Source organism: Cucurbita pepo, chromosome LG11 (genome assembly GCF_002806865.2).
Source record: "Cucurbita pepo subsp. pepo cultivar mu-cu-16 chromosome LG11, ASM280686v2, whole genome shotgun sequence".
NCBI classification, from domain to species: Eukaryota; Viridiplantae; Streptophyta; class Magnoliopsida; order Cucurbitales; family Cucurbitaceae; genus Cucurbita; species Cucurbita pepo.
Genome location: NC_036648.1, coordinates 7,070,326 through 7,095,862, shown reverse-complemented (window position 1 = coordinate 7,095,862; position 25,537 = coordinate 7,070,326). Strand labels below are relative to the sequence as shown.

The window sequence follows — 25,537 nt, the reverse complement described above, 5'->3', positions numbered from 1 at the left end:
TTTTTTTTTTTTTTTTTTTTTTTTTTTTTTTTTTTTTTTTTTTTTTTTTAATTCCAAAATATATTAAATGTATATTTGATTTAAATTGACTTAGAAATGTTCTAGTTGTCAACTTAAGTATAGCACAATTAATTTAAGTATATATTATCGACTAAGAGATCAAAAGTTCAACTACTCTAAATTTGAAACTGTATAAGGATCTAAATTTTCATTCTTAAGGATGACCTAGACGATCAAGAGAAACAAAGGATTCAAATTTTACAATTGAAGTATGGAAAACCGAACCGATACCCTTTGTAAATGTGGTAATTCCTACAATTCAAGATACAAAACTGTGTTTACAAACATTTTCTGTTCTTCCAACATGTTTTTACATTTTTTTTTTTGGTCTCATTCTCACACAGATCCATTTCCAGGTCCTCCTAATGTTAAAAACACACCCTGAAGATCATCTCTAAGCTTGACAGGCAATGAAGATGGACTTGGTTTTATGATTGGAACTGGAGGTGGACCTGGTTGAGGTTGCCTCAAGCTCTGAGCTGACTCGGACATCAGAACCATCGGTCGTTGCTGCAAGTTTTTCGACGGTTCTATGTGATTCGAGTTCAGGACTGTGTTTGTAGGAAGAGGTGGACTTTCTGTTACAATGCTGGCTGCTCTTGAGAAGACCCCAGGTCCCTGATTCAACACAAGACTTTTCAATATCTTGGAAAAGTTTTCATTTGTTTATCTACTTGAAAGGAGAGGAAGAAAGTTTTGAGTTTTTGGCGAAGCTTACGGGTGCGAACAGGACACCTCTGTATACTTTCCCATTGACAGTAGCAGTCATCAGGAAGCCAGAGTCGAACGCCCCGTCAACTCTTCCACGCACCTCCGATCCAATCTGAAACAAACATGACGTTGAAGTATTAAAAAGTGATAAAGATGTACATGTCAGGAATGTTGCTCTTGATGATATGTTATGGTGTATTATTGAGATAAGCTACCGGGTTTTGAATGAGACCAGTCTCCAAGGACTTGTGTCGTTCGACATGGAGAAGCTGCTGCTGTTCGGTCTTTAGTTGATGCTGGTGTCTGAAATATGAAAGCTCTTGCTGTGGAGTGCTTTGGACAACATTTTGGAACTCGGGTTGAGTCCTAGAAATGCTGTACGGTTCGCTAGTTGAGCTATGATTCACACGCTTAAGAAGTCGTAATCCTCCTCCTTGGGAGCTTGTTACTGAATCAGAGACTTTTCGAGCTGGGGTTTGTTCTTGATCGGATTGTGATGGCGATGAATGCTGGGACAGCGACAAAGAATGTTCCTCTTGCTCAGATTCAACCTCCCACACTTTCGGATTCATGGTTCTCCTCCGTTTTGGATGCAACGTCTCTGGAAACGTAATGAAAGCTAGATCGTTCAAGCACATCGAACACGTTTTGTAATCAAGAGTCGACTCGAGAAACTAAAACTGAAACTGACCTGACATGAACTGAGCAGCGTGTTTTGTCTCCGATTTCGGTTCATGATCTCCCTTCCTAATCAGGTCTATGTTGTTCCCCATAAGCTTCGTTTTCTGATTCAATGAAAACACCAAATGATATAACAACAACAACTTCACGACAATGCAATAAAAACTTATGTACTTGAGCTGTGTGTTTTCGTACCATGCCGCTCTGATCTTCTCTGAAAGAATTCTTACTCTGATTATTCCAGTGGTTTCCAAAAATTTTGCACATCGAAACATTGTAACGACCATTTGGATGCGCTGCTCCGAGTTGCAAGACCAACAGATCATTGAGAGGTCGTTCATCCTCCCCACACCTATGAATTCCACAAAATAACACAGAAAACAAATGAATCGAGGAACCCGAATCAGGAATGTCGCTCGATGTCTATAAAGTTTAGCGCTAAACTACCCTCCATATATGACGATGTCCGAGTCTGCAACCACAGCTGTGTGAGAAAATCTTCCTTGAGGTTGTTGACCGCACGTTTCGAGCTGAGTCCACGAGCACGTACATAAATCAAGCACCCATGCATCGTTGTAGTATTGTCTATCTCCAACCCCACCTAGGATGTATACCTGCATATAGGAAAGATCAGTCGTGGCCTAAAGCAGCAGATGACACGATCATGAGGTTCTGAATGTTTCTGTGTTTTCGATTATACAATAATATTAACCGCAGCATAACGACTTGCCTTCGTTGCAATATTAACCGCAGCATGACCTGCCCGAACACCAGGTGAAGATCCTTGAACACACAACTATTGACAAAAAAGATGAAACAGCCATTGAGACAAAGATCATTGCCAATTTCCAAAGCAAAATAGTTGAAAGAAAGATCAATACTCTAGACCAAGTCAGCGAGTGCATGTCGAGCATATCGACACCCCCTTGATATCGATCTCCACAGTCCCCGCCATAAACTAACAGCTTGTGACCAACTGCTGTAGCAGAATGACTATCCCTAGGAATTGGAACATCACCCCTCACCTCTGTATTCATCCACACCATAGTCTTGAGGTTCAAAATGTGCAGATCATTCAAGTAATTCGATTCGCCCTCTCCACTTCCCCCGAAAATAGCCAGTTTGTCATCTCCAATGAGTGTAGCCGTGTGACTTTCTCGTGGTGCTGGTGGATTCCCTTTACATTCAGGTTGTGTCCATTCCTTGGTTCCAAGGTCCAAAATGTGAAGATCATTTACCTTCTTAGAGCCATTTGTACCACCAAAAACTATCATTTGGTTTCCAACAATTACAGCGCCGTGGCTGTCTCTCGGTCCCGGACTGTGTCCCGTCGTTACCATGTTGGTCCAGAGCATGGTATCAAGATTAAGTACAAGAACATCACTGAAATGCAATCCCCCACAGCATCCCTAGATTGGAGTATTGGAAGAACAAATCACAAAAACAGCATAGAAACACATAAAGAAAGCATAAAACATTCACAATGGAACATAACTCAAAAGGATTTCCCTCATACACAACATCAGATTTTCTTTTTCTTATATGAATCTTTTTCTTACACATGAGTCTAGACCCAATAATTAATGTAAACAGTGCCAAGCTTAGAGTGTGTGCAAGATGAGAAAATCAAGAGGGTTAGAGGAGAACTTCCCAGCCAGCAGTTTAACTGTGTGTACAAATTTGAGTAACTAAAAACTAAAACCAGAGAAAGATAAGCCTGTTTTTAGTCAAAGATAGCTATTCAGATGAACAGAGAAATAACAGGAACAAAAAAGGGAGAGAGAAAAGAGCAGAGTATCCATTTCCTAGTAGAATTGATGAAGACATACAGCTTAAACAGCTCAGTTGCAGAGTTTCAGACAATCTCAAAGGAAATCAAACGAAGAAAAAAGAACATACCCCAAAAACATAGACATTTCCTTGGTAATAACAAGCAGAATGCCCCCATCGCTCAGAAGGGATAAAGCCCATGACCTTAGGATACAGCCACATTGCCTTCTTCTTAGAAGTTTCTCCTCCTCCTCCTCCCACAGAAGACCTCATTTGGGTTCTCTCTCTAATTCCCTCTCTTTCAGAAGTAAAGCTATTTGGGTATTTTTACTTCAACACAGTGCTTGACATGAAGTAGAAGGCAGAGAGAGGAGAAATAGGGAGTCAAAAGACGACATGAACAAGCCAAGTGATGTATCAACTATCAGTGTCGATAGACATGAAAAGATGGGAGCTTTCAAGTTCAAATCACTGTGGCACCCAACAACAACAACAGAACCTTGTGATGAGAANAAAAAAAAAAAAAAAAAAAAAAAAAAAAAAAAAAAAGAAACGAAAATGAGACACTTTTTTTCACTTAGGCATTTTATCAAACACCTAATAGGCACATGAGTCGGGGAGCTGAGTAGACATATAAATACACAATAGAATTCAAACACAAGGTGTTAATAACAAGTTAGTGATGTAATGTCATTGAGAAAGTACCTGTAGATAGAGAAAGAGACAGATTTCCATAAAAAAAGAAATCATTTTCTTTCACAAATTGTCTATCTAAAAATGATGAACAAAGTGGAGGGGGAGCATTGGATTATGGGAAATGATGAAGAGGGTGTTTCGGGTTTCGGGGTTCCTTTTTTTTCTCTTCTTTTGTTGAAGAAGAGAGATTAAAAAATGGTCACATGATATGGGGATTGATGGAAATGGGAAAGAAAGCTCTTTCTCTCTCTCTCTCTAGAAATGAAGAACAGAGATGGGAGAGAGAGAGAAACAAAGAAAGAAACAGAGACAGCATAACCAAAAACTCAATTTTCAAGGCAGCCATTGATGTCGATCTAGAAATGTGTTTTCTCGAGGGTGTTTTTTGGGGGTAAACATGGGGCGTTGGGCTTTGTAACAGAGTGGCCAAGAAATTCTTTTATCTTTCTAGTTTTGGGAAGAGGGATGCTCTTTTGATTGCCTCAAACTCCCACCAGACCCGAACCTCATCGACAATATTTGCAAGTGATGGGCTTAGACTGTTACTAAACGGTGTGCTAGAAAGGACGTTAGGCTCCCAAGAGAGTGAATTGCCAAATCTCACATGAGTTAGAGAGGGAAACGAATCATTCTTCATAATGGTGTAAAATCTCTCCCTTTCAAATGCATTTTAAAACTGAGGCTGATGATGATACATAACGAGTCAAACGAACAGTATTTGCTAGCGATGAACTTAGACTATTACATCGAGCTTTCCTTCCTTTTATATTGAAGGTCGGTTCAATAGGAGTGAAAATTCTTCTTAACTATCTCGTGCATTAAAATGGCACGTCTTACTAGAGACCTTAGAATGTACGATTCAATTTAAAAGTACTATGAGTTTCTTGACCCCGAAGAACATGGCTCCAAAGACCCAACGTAGACCGATAAAACAACTCAATTTAAAAATGTTATTTTAAGGCATAATTCTAAAAAAAAAAACCATATGTTTAATCAAATATTTAGACTAAAATAATATTTTTGTTAAAAATAATTGTAATTTTTTTTAATAAAATTAAAACCACAACAAAATATTAATTCCAAACTTTGAGAAAGAAAGAATCCACTTTTTCACTCATAAAATATTAAAGGAACTCTAAAGCAACTCCTTTATTTTATTTTATTTTTTATTTTTATAATTAAAAAATATTAAAATTAATCGACAAGGCAATTACGTAATTTGACTTTTTAGGAATCGTCCACGTGTATTTTGTTTTAACTATAATAACGTTAAATCAATAAAGGAAAATTTATTTATTCAATTTCTGTATTTTTATTGCATATTTTATTTTAATTTTTCGATTATTCAGTCCAATAAAATTTAAATTTAAAGATATATATATAAATTAATTAAAGAGACGATAAAAAAAATTTAAAATATGAAAATTTTGAAAATAAATAAATAATTCGGAAAGTTAGGAAAAAGGTGCACGTGCGTACATGGCTGCGGCTATGGTGAGCCTTTGTAGGCTTACGAGGCCAAGTGCTGCGTGACCTCTACGAGCCGCTGCCGCTGCCCAACGGCCAATGCACGCACTTGGGTTCGCAAAGATTTCTACTTCTTGGCTTTTGTGCTTGGGACTTCGAAACTAAAAAGCCATTGTAGTTTCTGCAAGGTTTGATATATCTGGTCTACTTTGACCAATTCAGTTAACTTAGGTTTAAGTCGAGTTACGTGTTCACGATTCTAGGCTCTTTTTTGGGATTAAGATTGTTTGTTTGTATGTGATGAATCAATTCGTGAACCGATTGTTTTCCCAAAAATCGATTATGTAATAGTTCAAACGTCTATTAGGGAGAAGTTTTTACACCGTTATAAGAAATATTTCGTTTTCCTCTCCAACCGACGTGGGATCTCACAATCCACCCCCTTGGGGGCCAGCGTCGTCGTTGGCACACTGTCCAGTGTCTAGCCTTGATACCATTTGGTGTGCTAGTGAGGATGTAGGTCCCCCAAGGAGGATGGATTGTGAGACCCCATTTCGGTTGGAGAGAGAGTAAAACATTCAAGGGTGTGAAAACTTCTCTCTAGTAGACATGCTTTCTCGGAAGAAAATCCCAAAGAGGACAATATCTGCTCGTGGTGAACTTAATCTATTATAGATTCGATTTTCGTCATAATTTATTCATGAATAAGGTATTCTTTTGATGACAAGAAAAATATTTAGGATTAAACACTGAAAGTAAAAGTACCCACATAATTTGCGACTCCCATGAGAAAATAAGGTCTTCCTTCTAACACGTCAATGCATATTCGACATCAATGGTCATTTTCCATCTACTAAATTTGAGATGATGTGACGTCGATATAGATTCGACAAGAAGATTGATGTTTTTCTATTTCATTGAACGGTATTTGGTGGTTCAGTGAATGGTTACATCTATCTTGTCTACTTCAATCAATTTAGTTTCAGATCGAAGAAGACCGAGTAGAACTAACGTGTTTGGACTCTACACTCGAATTGGGGTCGAGATAGTGGTTCAGTTTGGAAAAGTTGAATGCATGAGTTTCAAACAAGGAGGGCAAGAATGAAATGAAGAACATGGAACAGTCAAGCTCAAGCCTACCGCCAGTAGATATTATTTGTTTTGACCCGTTACGTATTTTAAAACGCGTCTACTAGGGAGAGGTTTCCACATCCTTATAAGGAATGCTTCGTTCTCCTCTCCAACCGATGTGAGATCTCACAATCCAGTTTATAACAGCCCAAGCCTATAGCTAGTAAATATTATCCGTTTTGGCCCGTTACGTATCGCTATTAGCCTCACAGTTTTTAAACACGTTTGGCCGACGGTGATACGTAACAGGTCAAAGCAAACAATATTTACTGGCGGTGGGCTTAAGCTATTACATTTTACAGAGCTGGACACCAAATGGTGTACCAGCGAGGACGCTGGCCTCCAAGGGAGTGGATTGTGAGATTCCACATCGGTTGGAATGGAAACCTCTCCCTAGCAGACACATCTTAAAATCGTGAGGCCGATGGTGATATGTAACGGGCCAAAACAGATAATATCAACTAGCGGTGAGCGCTTCACTAAAAGATTCTCAGATTCTCAACAGTATTGAAGCTAAATGAAGTGATTGCTTTACAAGATGAACAGGAAATGTATGTACAATGTCAGAATATATGTTGAATCTAGTGTCTAGCATTTGAAATATGTGGTGGCTGGTTAATTTCATTTCATTGTGTATTCATTTACCCACAAAATAAATATGAGCACATGAAAGAGAGGATAGTATGAACTTGACCCTCCACAACTTACATATTAATTTGTGTCCTATGTATCAAGAATCCAACAGCTCCAGCTTATGTCAAGCATAGCTTTAGCATCAGGGCATCTGCCAACATTGAATGAATTGAATGAATTGTCAGGCAACAGTAAACAATAATCCTCATCTCCAAGTTACTTGCAAATGATAAAAAATGATTTTGGAAGTTTATGATTTTGGAAGTTTATGGTACCAAATGCATATCCTTTGGAGAGAAGAACGAAGCATTATTTAGAAGAGTGTGGAAACATCTCCCTAACAGACGCGTTTTAAAAATGTTGGAGGAATCCCAAAAGGGAAACCCCAAAGAGAACAGTATCTACTAGTGGTGGGCTTGGGCCGCTACAAATGGTATCAGAGCCAGACATTGGACTATGTGCCAGCGAGGAGGCTGAGCCCCGAATGGGGTGGACATGAGACAATATGTTAGCAAGGACACTGGGCTCCAAAGCAGGGTGGACTAGAGGATCCCACATCGGTTGGGAGGAGATCGAAATTTTTTTTATAAAGGTGTGGAAACCTCTCTCTAGTAGACGCATTTTAAAAAACTTGAGGTGAAGCTTGAAAGGGAAAGCCTAAAGAGGACAATATTTGCTAGTAGTGGACCCGGGCTTGGGCCGTTACAAATGGTTTAAAAGTTAAGACACTGGGCGATGTGCCAACGAGAAGGCTGAACTCTGAAGGGGGGTGGACATGAGGTGGTGTGCCAGCAAGGGCGTGGGCCCTGAAAGAGGGTAGATTGGGGGTCCCATATCGATTAGAGAAAGAAACAAGTACCAGCGAGGACGCTGGGCCCCAAAGGGGGTGGATTGTGAGATCCCACGTCGGTTGGGGAGGAGAACAAAACATTCTTTATAAGAGTGGAAACCTCTCTCTAACAAACGCATTTTAAAAACTTTGAGGGAAAGCCCAAAGAAGACAATATGTACTAACAGTAGACTTGAGCTGTTACAACAATTATCTGACCCTACTACATTTAGTTGGCCAGAGACCCTTATGACCTGTCTGCGCTTAGATCCACCTACATTTTCCCTAACCCGTTCGTTAAGAGTTAAAGACAAGAATCTCAAGTCTCTGGTCGACAACTGAAGACCTACTTATATACCCAATATCGAAGATCCCGTATCTATAGTGGCACGACATTTCGTCGATCCTTCTAGATTGAAAAAGGCATCTTGTTTTAGCTGAGCATATTTTTCATAACGAGTTCTAGATTGGAACCACAACGTGCACCTTGTTTACATAACGAGTTTTAGCGTACATACCTCAAAGGGAGAGCTGAAAGAGAAAAGTTTTCTTTGTTCATCAGTTGGATTCAACAACCAGTGGCAGAACATCACTGCAGCTCCAACAACAGCCAGCAGTGATAGCATCGCTAGAAATCCAAAATGCGAAGTATCGTTTGCAATTATTGCAACTCCCAACATTATAGACTCTGCTAAACTAGCAACTGAGACCTCAGTTGATGCAATGAGGTTCGTTTTCGATGATGGTATCCCGGTTTGAAGAATCTGTTGCCCCACGACATCATACGACATGTGTCCCAGCCTCGATAATACCTGCATATAGGACAATTAGAACGTTAAGGGTTCGGTAACGTCCGATACACAAGATGAATCAGGTCGTTAGATTCTTACGATCATAGATAAGAAGAAAAGAAGAGCGCTCTGCCGGGAAAGAGGCCCGCTCCAGTACACAGCAACAGCAACTGTTAGAAGTGCAGCTTGAAATATTAATCCAACTGCTCCAGCCTGAAAAATAGAACTAGGAAGTGCATGAGACTACAATCAAAATATAGAACAGCATGGAATTACAAGAACAAACATAGAAGAAAATATAACCTTCAAAATTCCGAATTGTCTGACCAAATTTGCGGATACAAAGGTTGCAGTAACACCCATGAAAGCACATAATCCACTAAAACCACCAATTATTGATGGACTAAGACCTGTAAGTTAATACCAACCAGAAGTAAAAAAGTTTACTCATTCGAAGCCAAAGAGTAAAGTCTCAGAAAGCAAGTCAAGGAATAAACATAATTTAACACGAGTTCTAAATAAAGGAGTATCGGTGTACGTTTTAGTTTTTCTTTTTCTCTCTTTCTTGGGGGAGAGGCTTTTAGTTGTGAGATCCCACATCGGTTGGGGAGGAGAACGAAGCATTCTTCATAAGGGTGTGGAAACCTCTCCCTAGCAAACACGTTTTAAAAACCTTGAGGGGAATCTCGAAAGGGAAAGCCAGAGGACAATATCTAATAGCGGTGGGCTTGGGCTATTACAAATGGTATCAGAGCCAAACACCAAGCGATGTGCCAGCGATGAGGTTGAGTCGTAAAGGGGGTGGACATGAGGCGATGTGCCAGCAAGGATGCTGAGGCCCCAAAGGAGGGTAGATTGGGGGGTCCCACATCGATTAAAGAAGAGAACAAGCGACAGCGAAGACGCTGGGCCTCAAAGGGGGGTGGATTGTGAGATCCCCACATCGGTTGGAAAGGAGAACGAAGCATTCTTTATAAGGGTGTGGAAACCTCTCCTTAGTAGACGCGTTTTAAAAACATTGAGGGGAAGCCCGAAAGGGAAAGCTCAAAGAGGACAATATCGTTAGCAGTGGGCTTGGGCTGTGCAGTTAGAATCCAATAACTTTCTAAGGACTATGGGATTAAATTATTTGATGGAATGCAATTTTTCAATGTGATCTAGCTAATGTTTTATACGAATAACAGAGCTAATGGTTCTATACGAGGTGGGTGCACGTTAAAGCTACATTTTCTTCGAACGACAAATTTTGAAATATTATAATCATATCAAGTAAGTCGTAAACATACCTTGTTGAGTTAAGAATGCTGTCATCAAACTGCCTGGAGCAAGAACAGCATTGAAGTAGAGAAGCACATAGGCAAGGCTGGCAGGAAGAACTGGTTGCTGTAAATACTCCATCCATCCATTTTTAATAACTTCTACACCCACATCCACTGAAAGCACAATAAATGATATCATTAGAAAAACTATCAGAACGACCCTTGATTAAATTACATAAAAGTTTGTGAAGGTTTACTTATACTATCAGCTCTAGGTGAAGTTACTTCAGTGGGATTGCCACAAGAAGTTTGCGAACATTTTGCTCGATCAAGAACACCAGTGGAGAGTTGGTTCGTTAGCCAGGTAAGTAGTACCTGATAAAACACGTGTAACGATTAACAAACTCATTTCTCAAGAAGTATCTGTTGAGGATTGTCGGGAGGGAGTCCGACATTGACTAATTTAGGAAATGATCATGGGTTTATAAGGAATACATATCCATTGGTATGAGGCCTTTTGGGGAAGCCCAAAGCAAAGCCTCGAGCTTATGCTCAAAGTGGACAATATCATACCATTGTGGAGGTCCATGATTCCTAACATGGTATTAGAGTCATGCCCTTAACTTAGCCATGTCAATAGAATCTTCAAATGTTGAACAAAGAAGTTGTGAGCCTCGAAGTTTGAGTCAAAAGTGACTCAAGTGTTGAACAAAGGGTGTACTTTGTTCGAGGACTCTAGAGAAGAAGTCGAGCCTCGATTAAGGGGAGGCTATTCGGGGGCTCCATAGGCCTCAAGGGAGGCTCTATAGTGTACTTTGTTCGAGGGGAGGATTGTTGGGAGGGAGTCCCACATTGGCTAATTTAGGGAATGATCATGGGTTTATAAGTAAGGAATGAGGCCTTTTGGAGAAGCTCAAAGCAAAACCACGAGAGCTTATGCTCAAAGTGGACAATATCATACCATTGTGGAGGTCTATGATTCCTAACCATATTTAGTTAGCACGGGAACGAGTAGTTACCACGACTGGCAAGGACCATAACATTAAACCCGCAGCGAACTTCAAGCAAGTTACTGGATCATACTTGGAAAGGATAATGCCAAATAAAGATGCTCCAACTATCTGCACATTAACAAACAGAAAATCAAGATCACAAGGATCTGGAAAAAAAAAAAAAGTTGATCTCAGAAGGCTCATTTACCTCACAGAGAAGGTCAATTCGATTAAGAACAGCATTAGCTTCTGCAAGTGCGATAGGTCGATTGATTCCGGCTAACTGTACGTGGAATTAGAACGCTAGTTTTAGCGATACATCTTGAATAACAAGGACACAAATAATTTAAAAATGAACGTACCAAGACGACCCAATCACGCTCCATAGCAACCCCCAAGGCTATTCCAGATAGCCTCTCTATGGCACCAGCAAAAATCAGGGTAATAAACCAAGGCTGAAGAAGTATGGATGATGATGCAGCAGAATGTGGAATAGAATGGGCATAAATTACCATTGAAGCAGATAGCAATTGAGCAGCAGCCTGATGAAAACAGAGAAACCTTAAATTTAACAAAAAACCAGACCATATTCAAGTCGAGTGCTACGGCTTTGGCTAGTTAAGTTCCATGCGTGCTCGAATATTTGACTTCTTATATTAAGCATATTTGAATGGACCTACCTGAACACAATTCAGGCAAGTATATGCAGGTACTCTCGGAAAATTATCCATAAACTTCCCGACCAACGGACCTCCGACTATTAATGCAAGCTGTTAACACTTTTAACATATTAGAAAGCGTTTCTCTTGCATCGTAATTCAAATTGTTTTATCTCGACGAACAGCTAGTTACCTTTGTAAAGAATCCCATAACTGCAACTGGAAGAAGACTATGATGAAGCAATGCAATGGCAGAAGGCCAAGCAAAATTCCAAAGCTGTTCTACCAAATTGCCCGCAATACATGTGGCGTATAAAGCTGTAAGATAGAAGCATTATTTATGGTTGGGAACAACCACCAGGATCGAAAAAGGCCTTATAGTTCACATCTACAAGTATCGTTGTCATACAATGGCTGAAACATTCCAAGCCCACCGCTAGCAGATATTGTCCTCTTTCGGCTTTCTCTATCAAGTTTTCCCTCAAGGTTTTTAAAGAATGCTTTCGTCTCCTCTCCAACCGATGTGGGATCTCACAATCCACCTCCCTTTGGACCCAACCTCCTCGCTCGCACTCGTTCCCTTCTCCAATCGATGTGGGACTCCCCAATCCACCCCCTTTGGGGCCCAACGTCCTTGCTAGCACATCGCTCGGTGTCTGGCTCTAATACCATTTGCAACAGCCCAAGCCCACCGCTAGCAGATATTGTCCTCTTTGGGCTTTCCTTTTCGGACTTCCCCTTAAGGTTTCTAAAACACGTCTGTTAGGAGAGGTTTCCACACTCTTATAAAGAATGCTTCGTTCTCCTCCCCAACCATGTGGGATCTCACATTTCAGTATCAAAATTTCGGAAGGTTCTTACCGTACAATGCAGCAGGATGAGCTGGAGTTGCCGCAAGCACATTCTGCTCCCCCTCAGATAAAACCTACAATTACAGAACCAGAGTTGATTTAATTACTATCTTCTTCCATCATAAAAGTCAAATACATTAAATCATAGAGAAGGAGAAATAACCAAGGCAGCATACAGGCAAAGTTGTCAAAAGACTATCGACATAAGTTCGTTCGGTCAATAAACCCAAAGGTTCTGTTTGTAGAGTCAATGTATCAGCCTCCAGGAATCCAGAATTCAATTGTACGATTGAAAGTGAACAATCAGCTTCTACAGAAGATAAAGCTTCTTGAACATCATCTTCCACAGAAACTTGATCGAGTTTTACATCGGAGTTGGTTATTGAACATTTCGAAATGACTCTCTGAAGCCTGAAGCCAAAAAATTCCAGTAGAGAGGGATTTTGATCACAAATTCCAACAAGAAAGCAATATTTCAAGATTAACTAAAGGGAATTGGTGAGCACAAATGTTTCGGAGTTTGAAGATTGTAATAGCCTAAGCTCACCGTTAGCAGATATTGTCTGCTTTGGCCCGTTACGTATTGCCGTCAGCCTCACAGTTTTAAAACGCGTCTATTAGGGAGAGGTTTCCACACCCTATGAGAAATGTTTCGTTCTCCTCTCCAACCAATGTGAGATCTCATAATCCACCCTCCTTGGGGTCCCAGCGTCCTCGCTGGCACACGGCTCAGTGTTTTGCTCTAATACCATTTGTAATAGCCCAAGCTCATTGCGCATATATTGTCTGCTTTGTCCCGTTACATATCGCCGTCAGCCTCACGATTTTAAAACGCGTCTATTAGGGAGAGGTTTCCACACCCTATAAGAAATGCTTCGTTCTCCTCTCCAACCAATGTGGAATCTCATAATCCACCCCTCTTGAGGGCCCAACATTCTCGATGGCACACCGCTCGGTGTCTTGTTCTAATACCATTTGTAATAGCTCAAGTTCATCGCAAGTAGATATTGTCCGCTTTGACCCGTTACATATCGTGTAACGGCCCAAATCCACCGCTAGCAGATATTGTCCTCTTTGGGCTTTTCCTTTTGGGCTTCCCCTCAAGGCTTTAAAACGCGTCTGCTAGAGGAAGGTTTCCAGACCCTTATAAATGGTGGTTTGTTCTCCTCCCCAACCAATGTGAGACATCACATATCGCCGTAAGCCTCACAGTTTTAAAATGCATCTATTAGGGAGAGGTTTCCACACCCTATAAGAAATATTTGTTCTCCTCTCCAACCGATGTGGGATCTCCTAAAGATATACAATATATGCCCATTGGACCTAAGTTGCCGTATTTTCATTATCTCAACATGATAAGAACATCAGTTGCACAAGACTCTCTTTCACCAACCACGACATTCAAATTCCAACTCACAGGATCAATTGTTATATGAACAAACCGAAACATTTAGCAGCTAAATCATTGGCTAAGCTAAGGTATATCAGACAACAAATCCAGCAAATGACACTCCAAACAATTCCATCAGACAAGAACATCAAAATGTTACAATATAATCCTTTTTGTCGGTCATAGGAATTACCTGGAGCTGGAAGAAATGCAAGCCTGATTCAAATTCTTCAACCGTCGGCAAGAAATTAAGCGATTACGAACTCGAGAAGAATGCCACGATAAAGAAACTTCACGGATTGAAAATCTGAAACAGCTAAAAGAGTATGTCTGAGTGAGCGCGAGAGTGTAACAAATAGCCATGGCTGCTGCTGTTGCTGTTGCTGTCGCTTTTGCTTCCAGTTCAAGCTCCCAAACTTGAAGAGCCTACAAAAGGAGTTTCGCCCACTCATGCAGCCCCTCAAGCGAAAATCAGCGACTGGGTTTTATTTAAGAACATGGAAAAACAATTCCCAAAACGATTTCGTTACCAATTTCAAAAACCCTCGACTCAAATCCTGTTGGGTAATCGAAAATGCTTGAATTTCGAAGCAACCCACGATTTGATTCCTGTCGAACAATCTGGGTTGATAAAATTTTGTGGGTTATTGATGGTTTTGGGAGTGGAAGAGAAGCCGGAAAAGAGCCTTATCTTTGTACCGTCTGATTTTGGTTATGAATAGCAACCAGCGGACAGTTCAAGGCTGGGTGGCGTATGATCGCTTAAGGCCTCAAGTTAGGCGTGCTTTGGAGACTCGGGGGTTCGTGGGCCATTAGAAATTTAGCGTTTAGATAGCGTAAAATGGTTTACAATAGAAATTGAGATGGAAATTAATCGGAGTTCATAGTGGAGCCTAGCGCTTGATTTGATCGAGTCATTGTTCTTGGAGCTTTGTCTTGTTTTAAAAATATCTTGCCTTTTTTCTTTTAATTATTTATTTATTTACCAATGGCGAGTTTTTTAATTTCACGATAAGATTTTACATGTCCGTTTTATCAGAATCTGTCCCATAATGAGTCAAATGACTATACGTATTTTAAAACCGTGAGACCAATAACGATACGTAATGAGTCAAAACAGACAATATCTACTAACGGTGGGTTTGGACTGTTACACAGATAGTCATCATGAGTGGCAAAGTCGTATACAACTAGCTCATTCTATACATGGGTTGTTTTGTCTGTCACTATTTTTTTCTCTGTGTGTGTCGATATTTTAATTGAGCTCAAACTCCGCACGGTTGAAAGTCAATGACATCATCATGGTTGTCACTATCTTCAGCAATGTCATTACATGGATCTTTCTCACACTTAGTAAACACCGAGTTCGTTTATTTCGGTGTAGGTCCGATCTCGAGAGTTTCAATTTTATATTTAATTAGTCAAATTTAGAATATAAAATTTTAACTTATATCTCATAAGCTAATTAATTTTTATTAAGATTTCAAAATTTAAAGATCGAATAAACGAAAACCTCTTAATCAGAAGTAGGGTTCGATTTTGCTTCCTCAAATGCGAACCAATCTTCGGCGGACAAATCAATGGCGTTTGTCGCATATGTTCGCAAGCCGAAGAATCTGGCTATGGCTGTCCATGGCGAGAAGCTGGATATTTTCTCAGGTAACTATTCAGACTCTGCCACTTTTCATTTTCAGATTTCCACTCTCAATAACAGAAGCGTAATGGTGTTTTCTGGCTGAATTCGATCTATGAATCTCTGTTTTTTTTAGTGGATTGGAAAATTAGGGAAAATTTTAATTAGTTAGGGTTGTTGATGAGAATTAGCTGGTATCGCTATCAGGTGGATCATCGATCATCCGTCCTTTTGTGAATTTCTACTTTGTTAGGTCGTCTAACTTGATCTCTTTTTATTTTCGTTTATATTAACACTCGTGACGGGGTGAAGTGGAGCAGTTTTCAAAGAACATTCGAGTGTAGTGTTTAGTAAAAATTGAGAGGATCAACTTCAAAACGGATAAATTTAGTTTTCTTTTTCTAGCTTTTGTTGTTCTTGGCATTAAATTTGAGCATAGAGTTAATGAAGTTTTGAAAAAGAAGATTAAATTTTCTTGAAACAGTTTTTGAGTTTTTGATGACTCTGATAGGTATTGAAAATTTTGATATAGCGCCCGAAATCGTGAGTGAGTTCGAATGAGACTCGAAAAATCATCATTAAAAGTAGTGTTTGATTCTGCTTCCTCAAATGCCAACCATTCTTCAACGGGCAATTCAATGGCGTTTGATGTTTGCAAGAAGAAGAAGTTATGGTTGTTCCATTAAGAATTTAGATGTTTTATCAGGTACTCTACTAAGATTCTGCAAGTTCAAAGATATTGTGTAACGACCCAGAACCACCGCTAGCCGATATTGTTCTCTTTGGGCTTTCCCTCTCGAGCTTATCCTCAAGGCTTTAAAAGCGTCTGCTAGGGGAAGGTTTCCATCCCCAACCAATGTGAGACATCACAATCCACCCCCTTCGGACCCAGCGTTCTCGCTGGTACTCATTCCTTTATCCAATCGATGTGGGACCGCCCCCAAATCCACCCCCTTTGGGGCCAGGGGAAGGTTTCCACACGTTATAAAGGGTGATTTGTTCTCCTCCCCAACCAATGTGAGACATCACAATCCACCCCATTCGGACCCAGCGAGCCTTTATCCAATCGATGTGTGACCGCCCCAAATCCACCCCCTTTGGGGCCAGGGGAAGGTTTCCACACCCACCCTTATAAAGGGTGATTTATTCTCCTCCCCAACCAATGTGGGACATCACAATCCATCCCCCTTCGGGACCCAGCGTCCTCGCTGGCACTCGTTCCTTTATCCAATCGATGTGGGACCGCCCCCAAATCCACCCCCTTTGGGGCCAGTGTCCTTACTGGCACACCGCCTCGTGTCTACCCCCCTTCGGGGAACAACGAGAAGGCTGGCACATCGTTTGGTGACTGGCTCTGATACTATTTGTAACGACCCAGATCCACCGCTAGCAAATATTGTTCTCTTTGGGCTTCCCCTCATGGCTTTAAAACGCGACTGCTAGGGTAAGGTTTCCACACTAATGTGGGACATCATTGTGTGGTTTGAAACATGAATAGAGTTCTCAAATTTCATTTTTTCTTTATAAGGAAGCATTTCCAAACAGAAAACTTGGAAACAGAAAAAGAAACACAAATCACAAAACAAATTTCCTATAAAATTTGTACACGGGTTGTAGAAGGAAAATATGAAACTAAACCACCCTAAATTTATTGACACGGTGAGTTAACCGAATTAAGGTCTAATCATCATGAGTTCAAGTATAACCGTGTTTCAAAGGAGTTTGGGAATCCACCCATCTTGGTTAATGAAGGATTCCACGGAGTAGCTGTTTAGTTGTGAGGCTCCCTGCGTCTTTGTCCACGAAACCCCTTTGGAAGGGGAAGATTGCGTCTTTGCCCATGGAACCCTTTTGGAAGGGGAAGATCCTATCCCTCTACTATTCAACTCGATGTACATAAAATTTTTCCTACATAATGTAACGTCAATTAGAACCTGACAATAAAATTGGGAACTCTAAATTTTTTTTTTCATCTTTTGGGTTGTGAACTTACTCTTTGCCCCTGAAGTTCCAGGCATTCCATCCCTCTGGTGCTACCACGTTCCCCATGTTAGTATCTTCGAATACAACTCTAGAAAAAGGACCATATGCTCTTCCCAAAAAGGCTTTGCCCGACCCCATTATGGTGCATTGTTTAAATACAAATCCGCTCAGATCTTTTGGGGATTGTCGACCTTGTGCAGCCCTTGGTTGACTTCAGGGAGAAGTCCAACATTAACATATATCAAGCAGCCCTGCATTTTTAGTCTCTCCAATTGTGTTATTAGTAGAACATCGCCAATGACAGTTTGCAAAAAAAAGAAGTCGAACCGATTACCTCATAAACTGATTGACCATTACCAAAGATGAAATCTATAGCACCTTCAATGTAACAACTTTTGAAATAATGGCGGCCTTTTACATCCCATAATGTGTCTTGAAACCCTTTGAATCCACAGCTGATAAAAGCCGATTTGTCACCGTAGATTCTTGCAGCTAATGCTTGTGTATAGAAAGTTTCAGCACTTTGAACAAACAATTGTGGAGCATTTGCCAGGTTGAAGGAGTTATGCGTGCAGCGCAAGCATACAAGCAACAATTCAAATAAGATAGACTATGATTAATGATTGAACAATCGAAGTCTTCTCTAACTGCTCAGGTGTGTACTATACTTATACTTTTCATGCATCTATGAGCTTTAAGTTCAATTTATAGAAGCTACAATACCTGAAAGGTAATGCCTCTCACAATAATGTTATCTGCAATTGAACTAAATGTAGCGCTAGTATCTGTTTGTTGATGGTCATTGAAAGTGATAATCGTTGTATTGCGGTCACCTCCTTGTAGATAAATGAATGGTTTTTTTGATGTGATCGTCACCTTTTCTCTGCAAATGACCATATTAGAACAAAACTTCTCTAGAATTAGGCATATTCATGCGTTGTATTACCTGTATACACCAGGATTGACTTGAATCTTAACCCATTTGTTGTTGTTAAGTGGAACTGAGTCGATGGCTGCTTGAATGGTCTTGAAATTGCCTTTACCAGACTTGTCAACAACAATGACGGATTGAATTTTAAAGTCAAGGGCCCTTGTAGAGTTCATTGCAGCATTAAACAAGGTGAAGAGCAAGAGAAATGGAGATAATAGCTGCATTCTTCTCGGTTGAGAAGGAAGCTGAATTCTGTAAGTTGACTGTATTAATAAAAATACTCGAAAACTGGGTAATTATCTCAATAATATCTTTAAGCTTTATGATTAGTTTTAAAAAGTGATTAATTTAGTCTAATTATTTAAATTAAAACCATGAAATGACAAGGAAAATAATAATAATATTATGAATTGGCGTACCTTATCAAATCTCCCTTCTCCCTCTCTTCTGCCGTCAAATGGGCACTTTGAATATGCAATGAAACAAAAAGAATTCCAACTTTAATAGAGTTTAAAGAACTCGACTCCCAACTAAAACCATAAAAGCTGAATTAAGGTTAGATTATGTTAGTTTTTTTTTTTTTTTTTCCTGTTGGACTGGATTAAATTTTTGGAAAAACAAAACTCACAATCAGTTTGTGGTTGACATTTTTTGGACGGGTCAACCCTACCAACTCGAAAACATGGTTACAACCCGATCCAACCTTTTCCTATTTTTACGAAGATTAATAATATTTGACGTTTGTAATCGATGTTAGTACTATACTGTGACTTGTAAATGTTGGATATTTAAACTTTAGTTATTAATGAAATTTGTATTATGGATGAGTTGATTTTTTTAAAAAATAATCGAATTCAATTAGAAAATAAAGGTTTGAGCTAGGTTGGAAACTTTATTCAAGTTTCTCGGGTCACCACTTCAACCAACCCGAAATTGAATTGGTCCAAACGATTTTTTCAACCCAATTTGTTTACCCCTCTAATGACACACACCAAGAAGTTAGATTTTGTTTTCTAATATAAGAAATAAATTAAGCATAACTAAAATTTAAGACAAAATCAACTAATTTAAAAAATAAAAAATATTGTTAATTTGAATATAATAAATTTATATTTATAAAATTAATTAGTATATATTAACTAAAAGAATTTAGTGGCAAATATAGCAAAATAAATAAATAAATAATAATAAGAGAATTGAGTGGCAAAATAATAATAATAATAATAATAATAAAAATAACAAAAATAATAAAAATAATGCCTCCCGCGCAAGGAGGCAGACCTATTTGTTGATATTTAATATTTGGAGAATATATTATAATAATTGATTAATATTCTTTACTTCATTAGTAGTATATTTTATTTTATTCTCAATATTTAATTAATTTATATTTTCATTATTTGTAGGTATTAGTCGGTAGCTTGTATCCTATTTAAACGTTATGAATATCAATGAGAATACACACTTTCGATCCCAATTCTATTTCTCATTCTTAACATGGTATCATAGCACCGATTTTGATATTCTTAAATATCAAAATTTCTTCTTGAATTAGGGTTTGGTATTAGAGCCAAACCCTAACAAAATCAGTAAAGCCTTTACCGCCGCGGTTCATCCATTGTGAGAAGTTTCATCGTGATAAGTCCAATCAAGTATCACAACAACCACAATTTCCTGCTTTCAACAGCTTCCAAACCATTGCCATTGCTTCCGAATCTCAATCATTCTACTAGACCGAGAACTGTGGTTGGCAAACTATTCTCGATCATCCAATATCAAGAATACGTTATAAGCATCTTCAAATTTCTCACCAAGCTCAAAGGTGGCATATTCAAGATGTTCGTATTTTCTTTCACAACCTCTCAAGTGATCCAGAGCACCTATCTTGGTGTTATTATCCAACTTCAAAACTTCGGATGCTTATTTAACACATCCTTATTATATTCATCACAAGTCAGATGTGTTTACCACCTTCAAGAAGTGGAAAGCTAAAGTTGAAAATCAGACCGACTTGAAAATCAAATGCCTGAGGTCTGACAATGGAAGAGAGTACAACAAATCAGAGTTTATAACATTTTGTGTTGCAGAAAGGAAGAACAGAACATTGAATGAGCGAGCAAGAAGCATGAGGATTCATTCTGGACTGCCAAAGACATTCTGGGCTGATGCTGTGAACACAGCAACATATTTGATTAATAGAGGGCCGTCAGTACCCTTGAAGTTCAAATTGCCCGAAGAAGTATGGATAGGAAAAGAACTCAAGTACTCTCACTTGAGAACCTTTGGTTGTACTGCGTATGTTCATGTTGATCCAGAGAAGAGAGATAAACTTGATGATAAGGCTGTTAAATGCTACTTCATAGGCTATGGCTTTGACATGTTCGGGTACAGGTTTTGGGATGAGAAAAATATGAAAATTCTAAGACACTGTGATGTGACCTTTGATGAAAATGTCATGTACAAGGACAGAGAGAAGATAAACTCTGAGACTACGAAGCAAGTGGGAGTTGAACTTGAGTGGCAAGAAAACTCACGCAGTGATGGTACAACAGAAGCTCAAGAAACTTCTGATCCTATTGCTGAAGAACCAGACGTGGAGTAAGTTGCACCTGAGCAGGTGTTGAGGAAATCATCCAGAACTATCAAAGCACATGATAGATATTTAACCTCATTACATTATCTATTGCTGACTGACGAAGGAGAACCAGAGTCCTTTGATGAGGCCCTACAAGTGGAAGATTCAACCAAGTGGGAGCAAGCCATGGATGATGAGATGAGCTCACTTGAAAGGAATAATACGTGGGTGCTGATTGGAATAATACGTGGGTGCTGATTGAGTTGCCTACAGAAAAGAGAGCTCTGTTGAACAAATGGGTGTTCAAAATCAAGGTTGAACCAGATGACAGAAGGAGGTTTAAGGCTCGGTTACTAGTTAAAGGATATTCACAAAGAAAAGGCATTGATTATGCTGAGATCTTTTCTCCAGTTGTGAAATTAACTACTATCCGAATTCTACTGAGTATTGTTGCATCGGAGAATTTGCACCTTGAGCAAATGGATGTAAAAACGGCATTTTTACATGGAGATCTAGACGAGGAGATCTATATGCAACAACCCGAAGGATTTGCAGCTCCAAGCAAGGAGCACATGGTGTGTAAGCTCAATAAGAGCTTGTATGGACTGAAACAAGCACCGAGACAATGGTACAAGAAGTTTGACTCCTTCATGAGCAAGAGTGGTTTCCACAGAAGTGAAAAGGATCAGTGTTGCTACCTCAAGAAATACACTGATTCTTATGTGTTTCTACTCCTGTATGTGGATGATATACTAATTGCTGGATCAAGTATGAGGGAGATAAACCACCTGAAGGCAAGCTTGTCTTCAGTATTTGAGATGAAAGATTTAGGTGCAGCGAAGCAGATCCTTGGGATGAGGATTTCTCGAGATAGATCTGCTGGCACATTAAATCTATCCCAAGAGCAGTACATTGAGAAGGTGTTGTCCAAATTCAAGATGAATAACGCTAAACCCAGGACTACCCCCTTGGCAAATCATATTAAATTGTCAAAGGGGCAATCTCCCAAGACAGTTGAGGAACGTGAGCACATGGCATCAGTTCCGTACGCTTCTGCAGTTGGGAGTTTGATGTATGCTATGGTCTGCACTAGACCTGACATAACACATGCAGTGGGAGTTGTTAGCAAGTACATGGCAAATCCAGGGAAAGAACATTGGGAAGCTATGACATGGCTTCTAAGATATCTGAGAGGTACATCCAATACTACACTTTGTTATGGTTAGCAAGAGCACATCTGGATATATCTACACTATAGATGGAACAGCAGTGAGTTGGATGTCCAAGCTTCAGAAATGCGTTGCTCTTTCATCTACTGAAGCAAAGTACGTGGCAATAGCTGAAGCTGAAATGAGATGATATGAATGGACAGACTATCTAGAAGAATTAGGCCGGAAGCAGTGCAAGAAGATCCTTTATACAGATAGTCAGAGTGCCATACAGTTGGTGAAAAACCCAGTCTATCATTCAAGGACAAAACACATTAGAAGACGATACCACTTCACTCGCAGGTTAGTGGAAGAAGGCGATATGTGTTTGGAGAAGATAGAGGGCGCAAAGAATCTAGCAGACATGTTGACAAAATGTGTTGATGTTGGAAAATTAATGTTATGCAAAGCCGAAATTGGTATGGTGTAGGATCAGTCTCCAAGTGGGAGAATTGTTGAGTTATGGAGTCTGCTCCCNTGGTCAACGGTTATATCCGATAAAGCTATATTTGGTAAAGCTATATATAGTAAAGCTATATATGGTAAACCTATATCCGGTAAAGCTATATATGGTAAATAACTATATATAGTAGATGGCTAAATCTAGTAAAACTATATATAGTAAACTAAACAATATATATATCTCGTCCGGTAGAGCTTTGAAAATGTACTTTCTATTCTCTGTACTCTCTTGTTGTACATACCTGAAGTCATCAATAATAATAAAAAAAAACCCTTTTAGCGAGAGTTCTTGCAATTTTCACTATCTCATTCTTTGTGTTCATCTAGATCGAGCGTGTGCGTTGTTGTGCGATCCTAACATGGTGCACCTGCTAGCGGCGGTGACGGTTCCTGATGCTGGGCTTCTCCTTCTTCTGGCTCAGTGACGAGGTACTCCACCGTGAATTGATTTGGGTTGTGGTCTGCCTCGATCACATCGTTCCATTGCCAGAAGGTGCTTTCGTCGAAGATGACGTCGCGAGACACGTGAGCTCGAATCCTACAAGATCATAGAGTTTGTACACCTTGCTCCCAGGTTCATAGCCAATGAAGACGGCCTTCAGCCCCCTGGGATCGAGCTTGGCGAGGTGGGGACGCAGTTGAACATGCAGAAATGATGTACCGCTGGCTTTTTGTTGTACCAGGCCTCATATGGCGTCTTCCTGTTGAGGCTTCGGGTTGGTGACCAATTGAGGAGATAGACGGTCATCATTACCGCCTCTCCCCAGAATCTTCCAGGCATCCCGATCGTCACCAGCAATGACCTCGCTGTCCCGACGATGGTCTGATTTTGGCGCTTCACCACTCCGTTCTGTTGGGGGGAGTAGGGCGCTGTTAGGTGTCGTTGTATGCCGAACTCGTCGCAGTACTTATTGAAACTTGTCAAGGTGAATTCTCCGCCTCGGTCTGTGCGTAGCACTCGCATCTTCTTCTCACATGCGGCCTCCGCTCGAGCTTTAATGCGCTTAACCGCCTCTGCCGCCTCACTTTTTGCTTGCAGCAGGGTCAGCCACATGAAGCGGCTTTTGTCATCGACTAACAGGAGGAAGAGACTCTTATCGCCTGGGGTCGCCGGCTTGATGGGCCCGCAAATATCGCCATGTACAAGCTCTAACGGCTCATCGGCGCGGTAGGATGTCCGAGAAAATGGTGTGTGCCTCTGTTTGCCGATGAGGCACCCGTCGCACAGCTTGTTCACGCCTTTGATTGCCGGCAAACCGTGCACCATCTCATCCTTCTGTAGCTTTTCTAGAGTAGGAAACTTTAAGTGCCCGTACCTTGCGTGCCACCTCCAAGATACCTCTTCGATCTTGGCCGAGAGGCTGACGGGTTGCTCTATCTCTAACTCTATGATGTAAAGATGGTTTTTCGTGCGCCGAATCTACGTGAGTAGCCGTCGTCGATCATCGCAGATTTTGAGTAGCCCGCGCTCGATGGAAATGAAGCAGTCTGCCTCATCGAGTTGACCCAGACTCACAAGGTTAGCCTTGAGCCTCAGGATGAAGTAGACATCGGCCAGCTTGCGGTGCTCGCCTCCCTTATTGACGAACAGGATGCTGCCGCACCCGTTGATCTCGACAGCGAAGCCGTCGCCGAATTTCACCGTCCCACGAATCCCCGAGTCGAGCTCGAAGAACGCAGATCTAGTCCCAGTCATATGGTTTGTTGCCCCTGTGTCGAGGATCCATCGTCGATGCTCATGTTGCTCGTCCCTCTCGCCGATCTGAGCGAACACTCGCTCCTCCTTCAGTTGAATTGGCTTCCCAGCTGGTGCCTTCTTGGCTACGCCCAGCTGGAGCTCTTCCTTGGGTTCGACGTCGTCGTCGATTACCTCCAGCTCCGTGGATTTGGAATCGAAATTGGGGACGTATGCACTTGCCATGAAGAAAGCTGGCTCGTCCTCCTCAGGTGACTTCTCTTCCCGCAGTTCGAGCACTGGATCGGCCTGCCATCGGTCGAGACTCCTTCTTTTGATCCCTAGCTTTCCCGCACGTGCGCCCGTGAGCTTTCCATGGCTTCTTACCACCTTTGCGGCTGGAGGGCCCGTTGCTCTCGCCAGTGTTATCACGAAGCTTTAGGCGTGCAAGCCATTCTTCCTCAGTGAGGAGTAGACGACCCTCCTTGTCGACAGCTGAAGCGGTATTTTTCTTCCGCTGCTCGACGTTACTCAGTCTTCCGGTCACCTCTTCCACTGTTAGGTCGTTCACGTCAAGCAATATCTCGATCGAAATCGTAACTTGCTCGTGGTGATCGGGGACGACCTGCAGCATCTTCTTCACGATTTCGGTCTTGCTGATGCTCCCACCGAGAGTGGTGATGCTGTTGGCGAGCCCCGTGATCCGCATTGAAAAATCATCGACGGATTTGCCGTCCTTAAAGTGGATCTACGAGAGCTTCTTCTGCAGCTGCTCGATGTTGGATTCCCGCACTCGCTGCACACCAACCTACGCGATTTGATTCCCTCCCAGGCCGATTGCACGGTGCGCTTGGTGGAGAGATATACCAGCATCTCTGGGGCCACAGACCGTAATATGGCGGCGAACGCCAGCTGATCTTCCCGGTACTCGATCGTTTCTCCTTCCTTTGGCTCGACAGCGTGCCATTACCCTTGCGCCTGTAGATTGAAGCGCATCAACAAGGCCCACTCGTTGTAGTTAGACCTTGTCAACATCGGGTACTGAACGGTGGCGGTCGTCGTCTCCCTGATCACTCGCTCAACGACAACTCGACGCCCGTGATGACGGGCGTCGACCTCTTTGTGGCGGTGATGGAGATGCCGGCACACG

At 40.9% G+C, this 25,537-nt stretch overlaps 2 protein-coding genes and 1 long non-coding RNA gene across 7 annotated transcripts; 1 reads left to right on the top strand and 2 right to left on the bottom strand.

Annotated features, from left to right (window-relative positions):
• Positions 1–235: 235 nt before the first annotated feature.
• On the bottom strand, positions 236–4,326 carry LOC111804721 (acyl-CoA-binding domain-containing protein 5-like). 3 transcript variants are annotated; one of them, XM_023689487.1, is made up of 10 exons: positions 3,928–4,326; positions 3,352–3,693; positions 2,334–2,861; positions 2,183–2,248; positions 1,900–2,066; positions 1,648–1,804; positions 1,463–1,556; positions 987–1,372; positions 779–883; positions 236–678 (listed from the first exon to the last, which is right to left on the bottom strand). In XM_023689487.1, exons 2-10 carry the CDS (start codon positions 3,493–3,495, stop codon positions 397–399), a joined length of 1,929 nt encoding a protein of 642 aa, XP_023545255.1. In that variant the 5' UTR covers positions 3,496–3,693; positions 3,928–4,326; the 3' UTR covers positions 236–396. The 3 variants fall into 3 exon arrangements, with proteins under 3 accessions (XP_023545255.1, XP_023545256.1, XP_023545254.1); XM_023689488.1 differs by lacking the exon at positions 3,352–3,693; XM_023689486.1 differs by lacking the exon at positions 3,928–4,326 and having other exon boundaries at positions 3,352–3,757.
• A 2,697-nt stretch (positions 4,327–7,023) lies between these two features.
• LOC111804724 (solute carrier family 40 member 3, chloroplastic-like) lies at positions 7,024–14,744 on the bottom strand. Its single transcript, XM_023689492.1, has 14 exons — positions 14,114–14,744; positions 12,707–12,941; positions 12,541–12,604; positions 11,873–11,997; positions 11,701–11,790; positions 11,383–11,562; positions 11,229–11,303; positions 11,048–11,149; positions 10,286–10,403; positions 10,056–10,202; positions 9,073–9,179; positions 8,869–8,982; positions 8,497–8,790; positions 7,024–7,300 (listed from the first exon to the last, which is right to left on the bottom strand). The coding sequence occupies exons 1-14, from the start codon at positions 14,281–14,283 to the stop codon at positions 7,292–7,294; spliced, it is 1,830 nt and encodes a 609-aa protein (XP_023545260.1). The 5' UTR covers positions 14,284–14,744; the 3' UTR covers positions 7,024–7,291.
• Positions 14,745–15,411: 667 nt separating this feature from the next.
• On the top strand, positions 15,412–18,796 carry LOC111804788. Of its 3 annotated transcripts, none has more exons than XR_002816574.1 (2): positions 15,412–15,579; positions 18,090–18,796. It is a non-coding gene; the product is annotated as an uncharacterized LOC111804788 (long non-coding RNA). The 3 variants fall into 3 exon arrangements; XR_002816573.1 differs by having other exon boundaries at positions 18,019–18,796; XR_002816572.1 differs by having other exon boundaries at positions 17,992–18,796.
• Positions 18,797–25,537: the final 6,741 nt, after the last annotated feature.

Excerpts from the sequence above, each read along its gene's own strand:
- LOC111804724 (XM_023689492.1), bottom strand. The coding sequence starts at position 14,283 with ATGGCTATTTGTTACACTCTCGCGCTCACTCAGACATACTCTTTTAGC. Across the intron at positions 9,180-10,055 it reads AGCATTCTTAACTCAACAAG|GTCTTAGTCCATCAATAATT; the intron begins GTATGTTTACGA and ends ATTAACTTACAG. Across the intron at positions 8,983-9,072 it reads GACAATTCGGAATTTTGAAG|GCTGGAGCAGTTGGATTAAT; the intron begins GTTATATTTTCT and ends TCTATTTTTCAG.
- LOC111804721 (XM_023689487.1), bottom strand. The coding sequence starts at position 3,495 with ATGAGGTCTTCTGTGGGAGGAGGAGGAGGAGAAACTTCTAAGAAGAAG. Across the intron at positions 1,805-1,899 it reads GACATCGTCATATATGGAGG|GTGTGGGGAGGATGAACGAC; the intron begins GTAGTTTAGCGC and ends TGGAATTCATAG. Across the intron at positions 1,373-1,462 it reads CGCTGCTCAGTTCATGTCAG|AGACGTTGCATCCAAAACGG; the intron begins GTCAGTTTCAGT and ends TTACGTTTCCAG.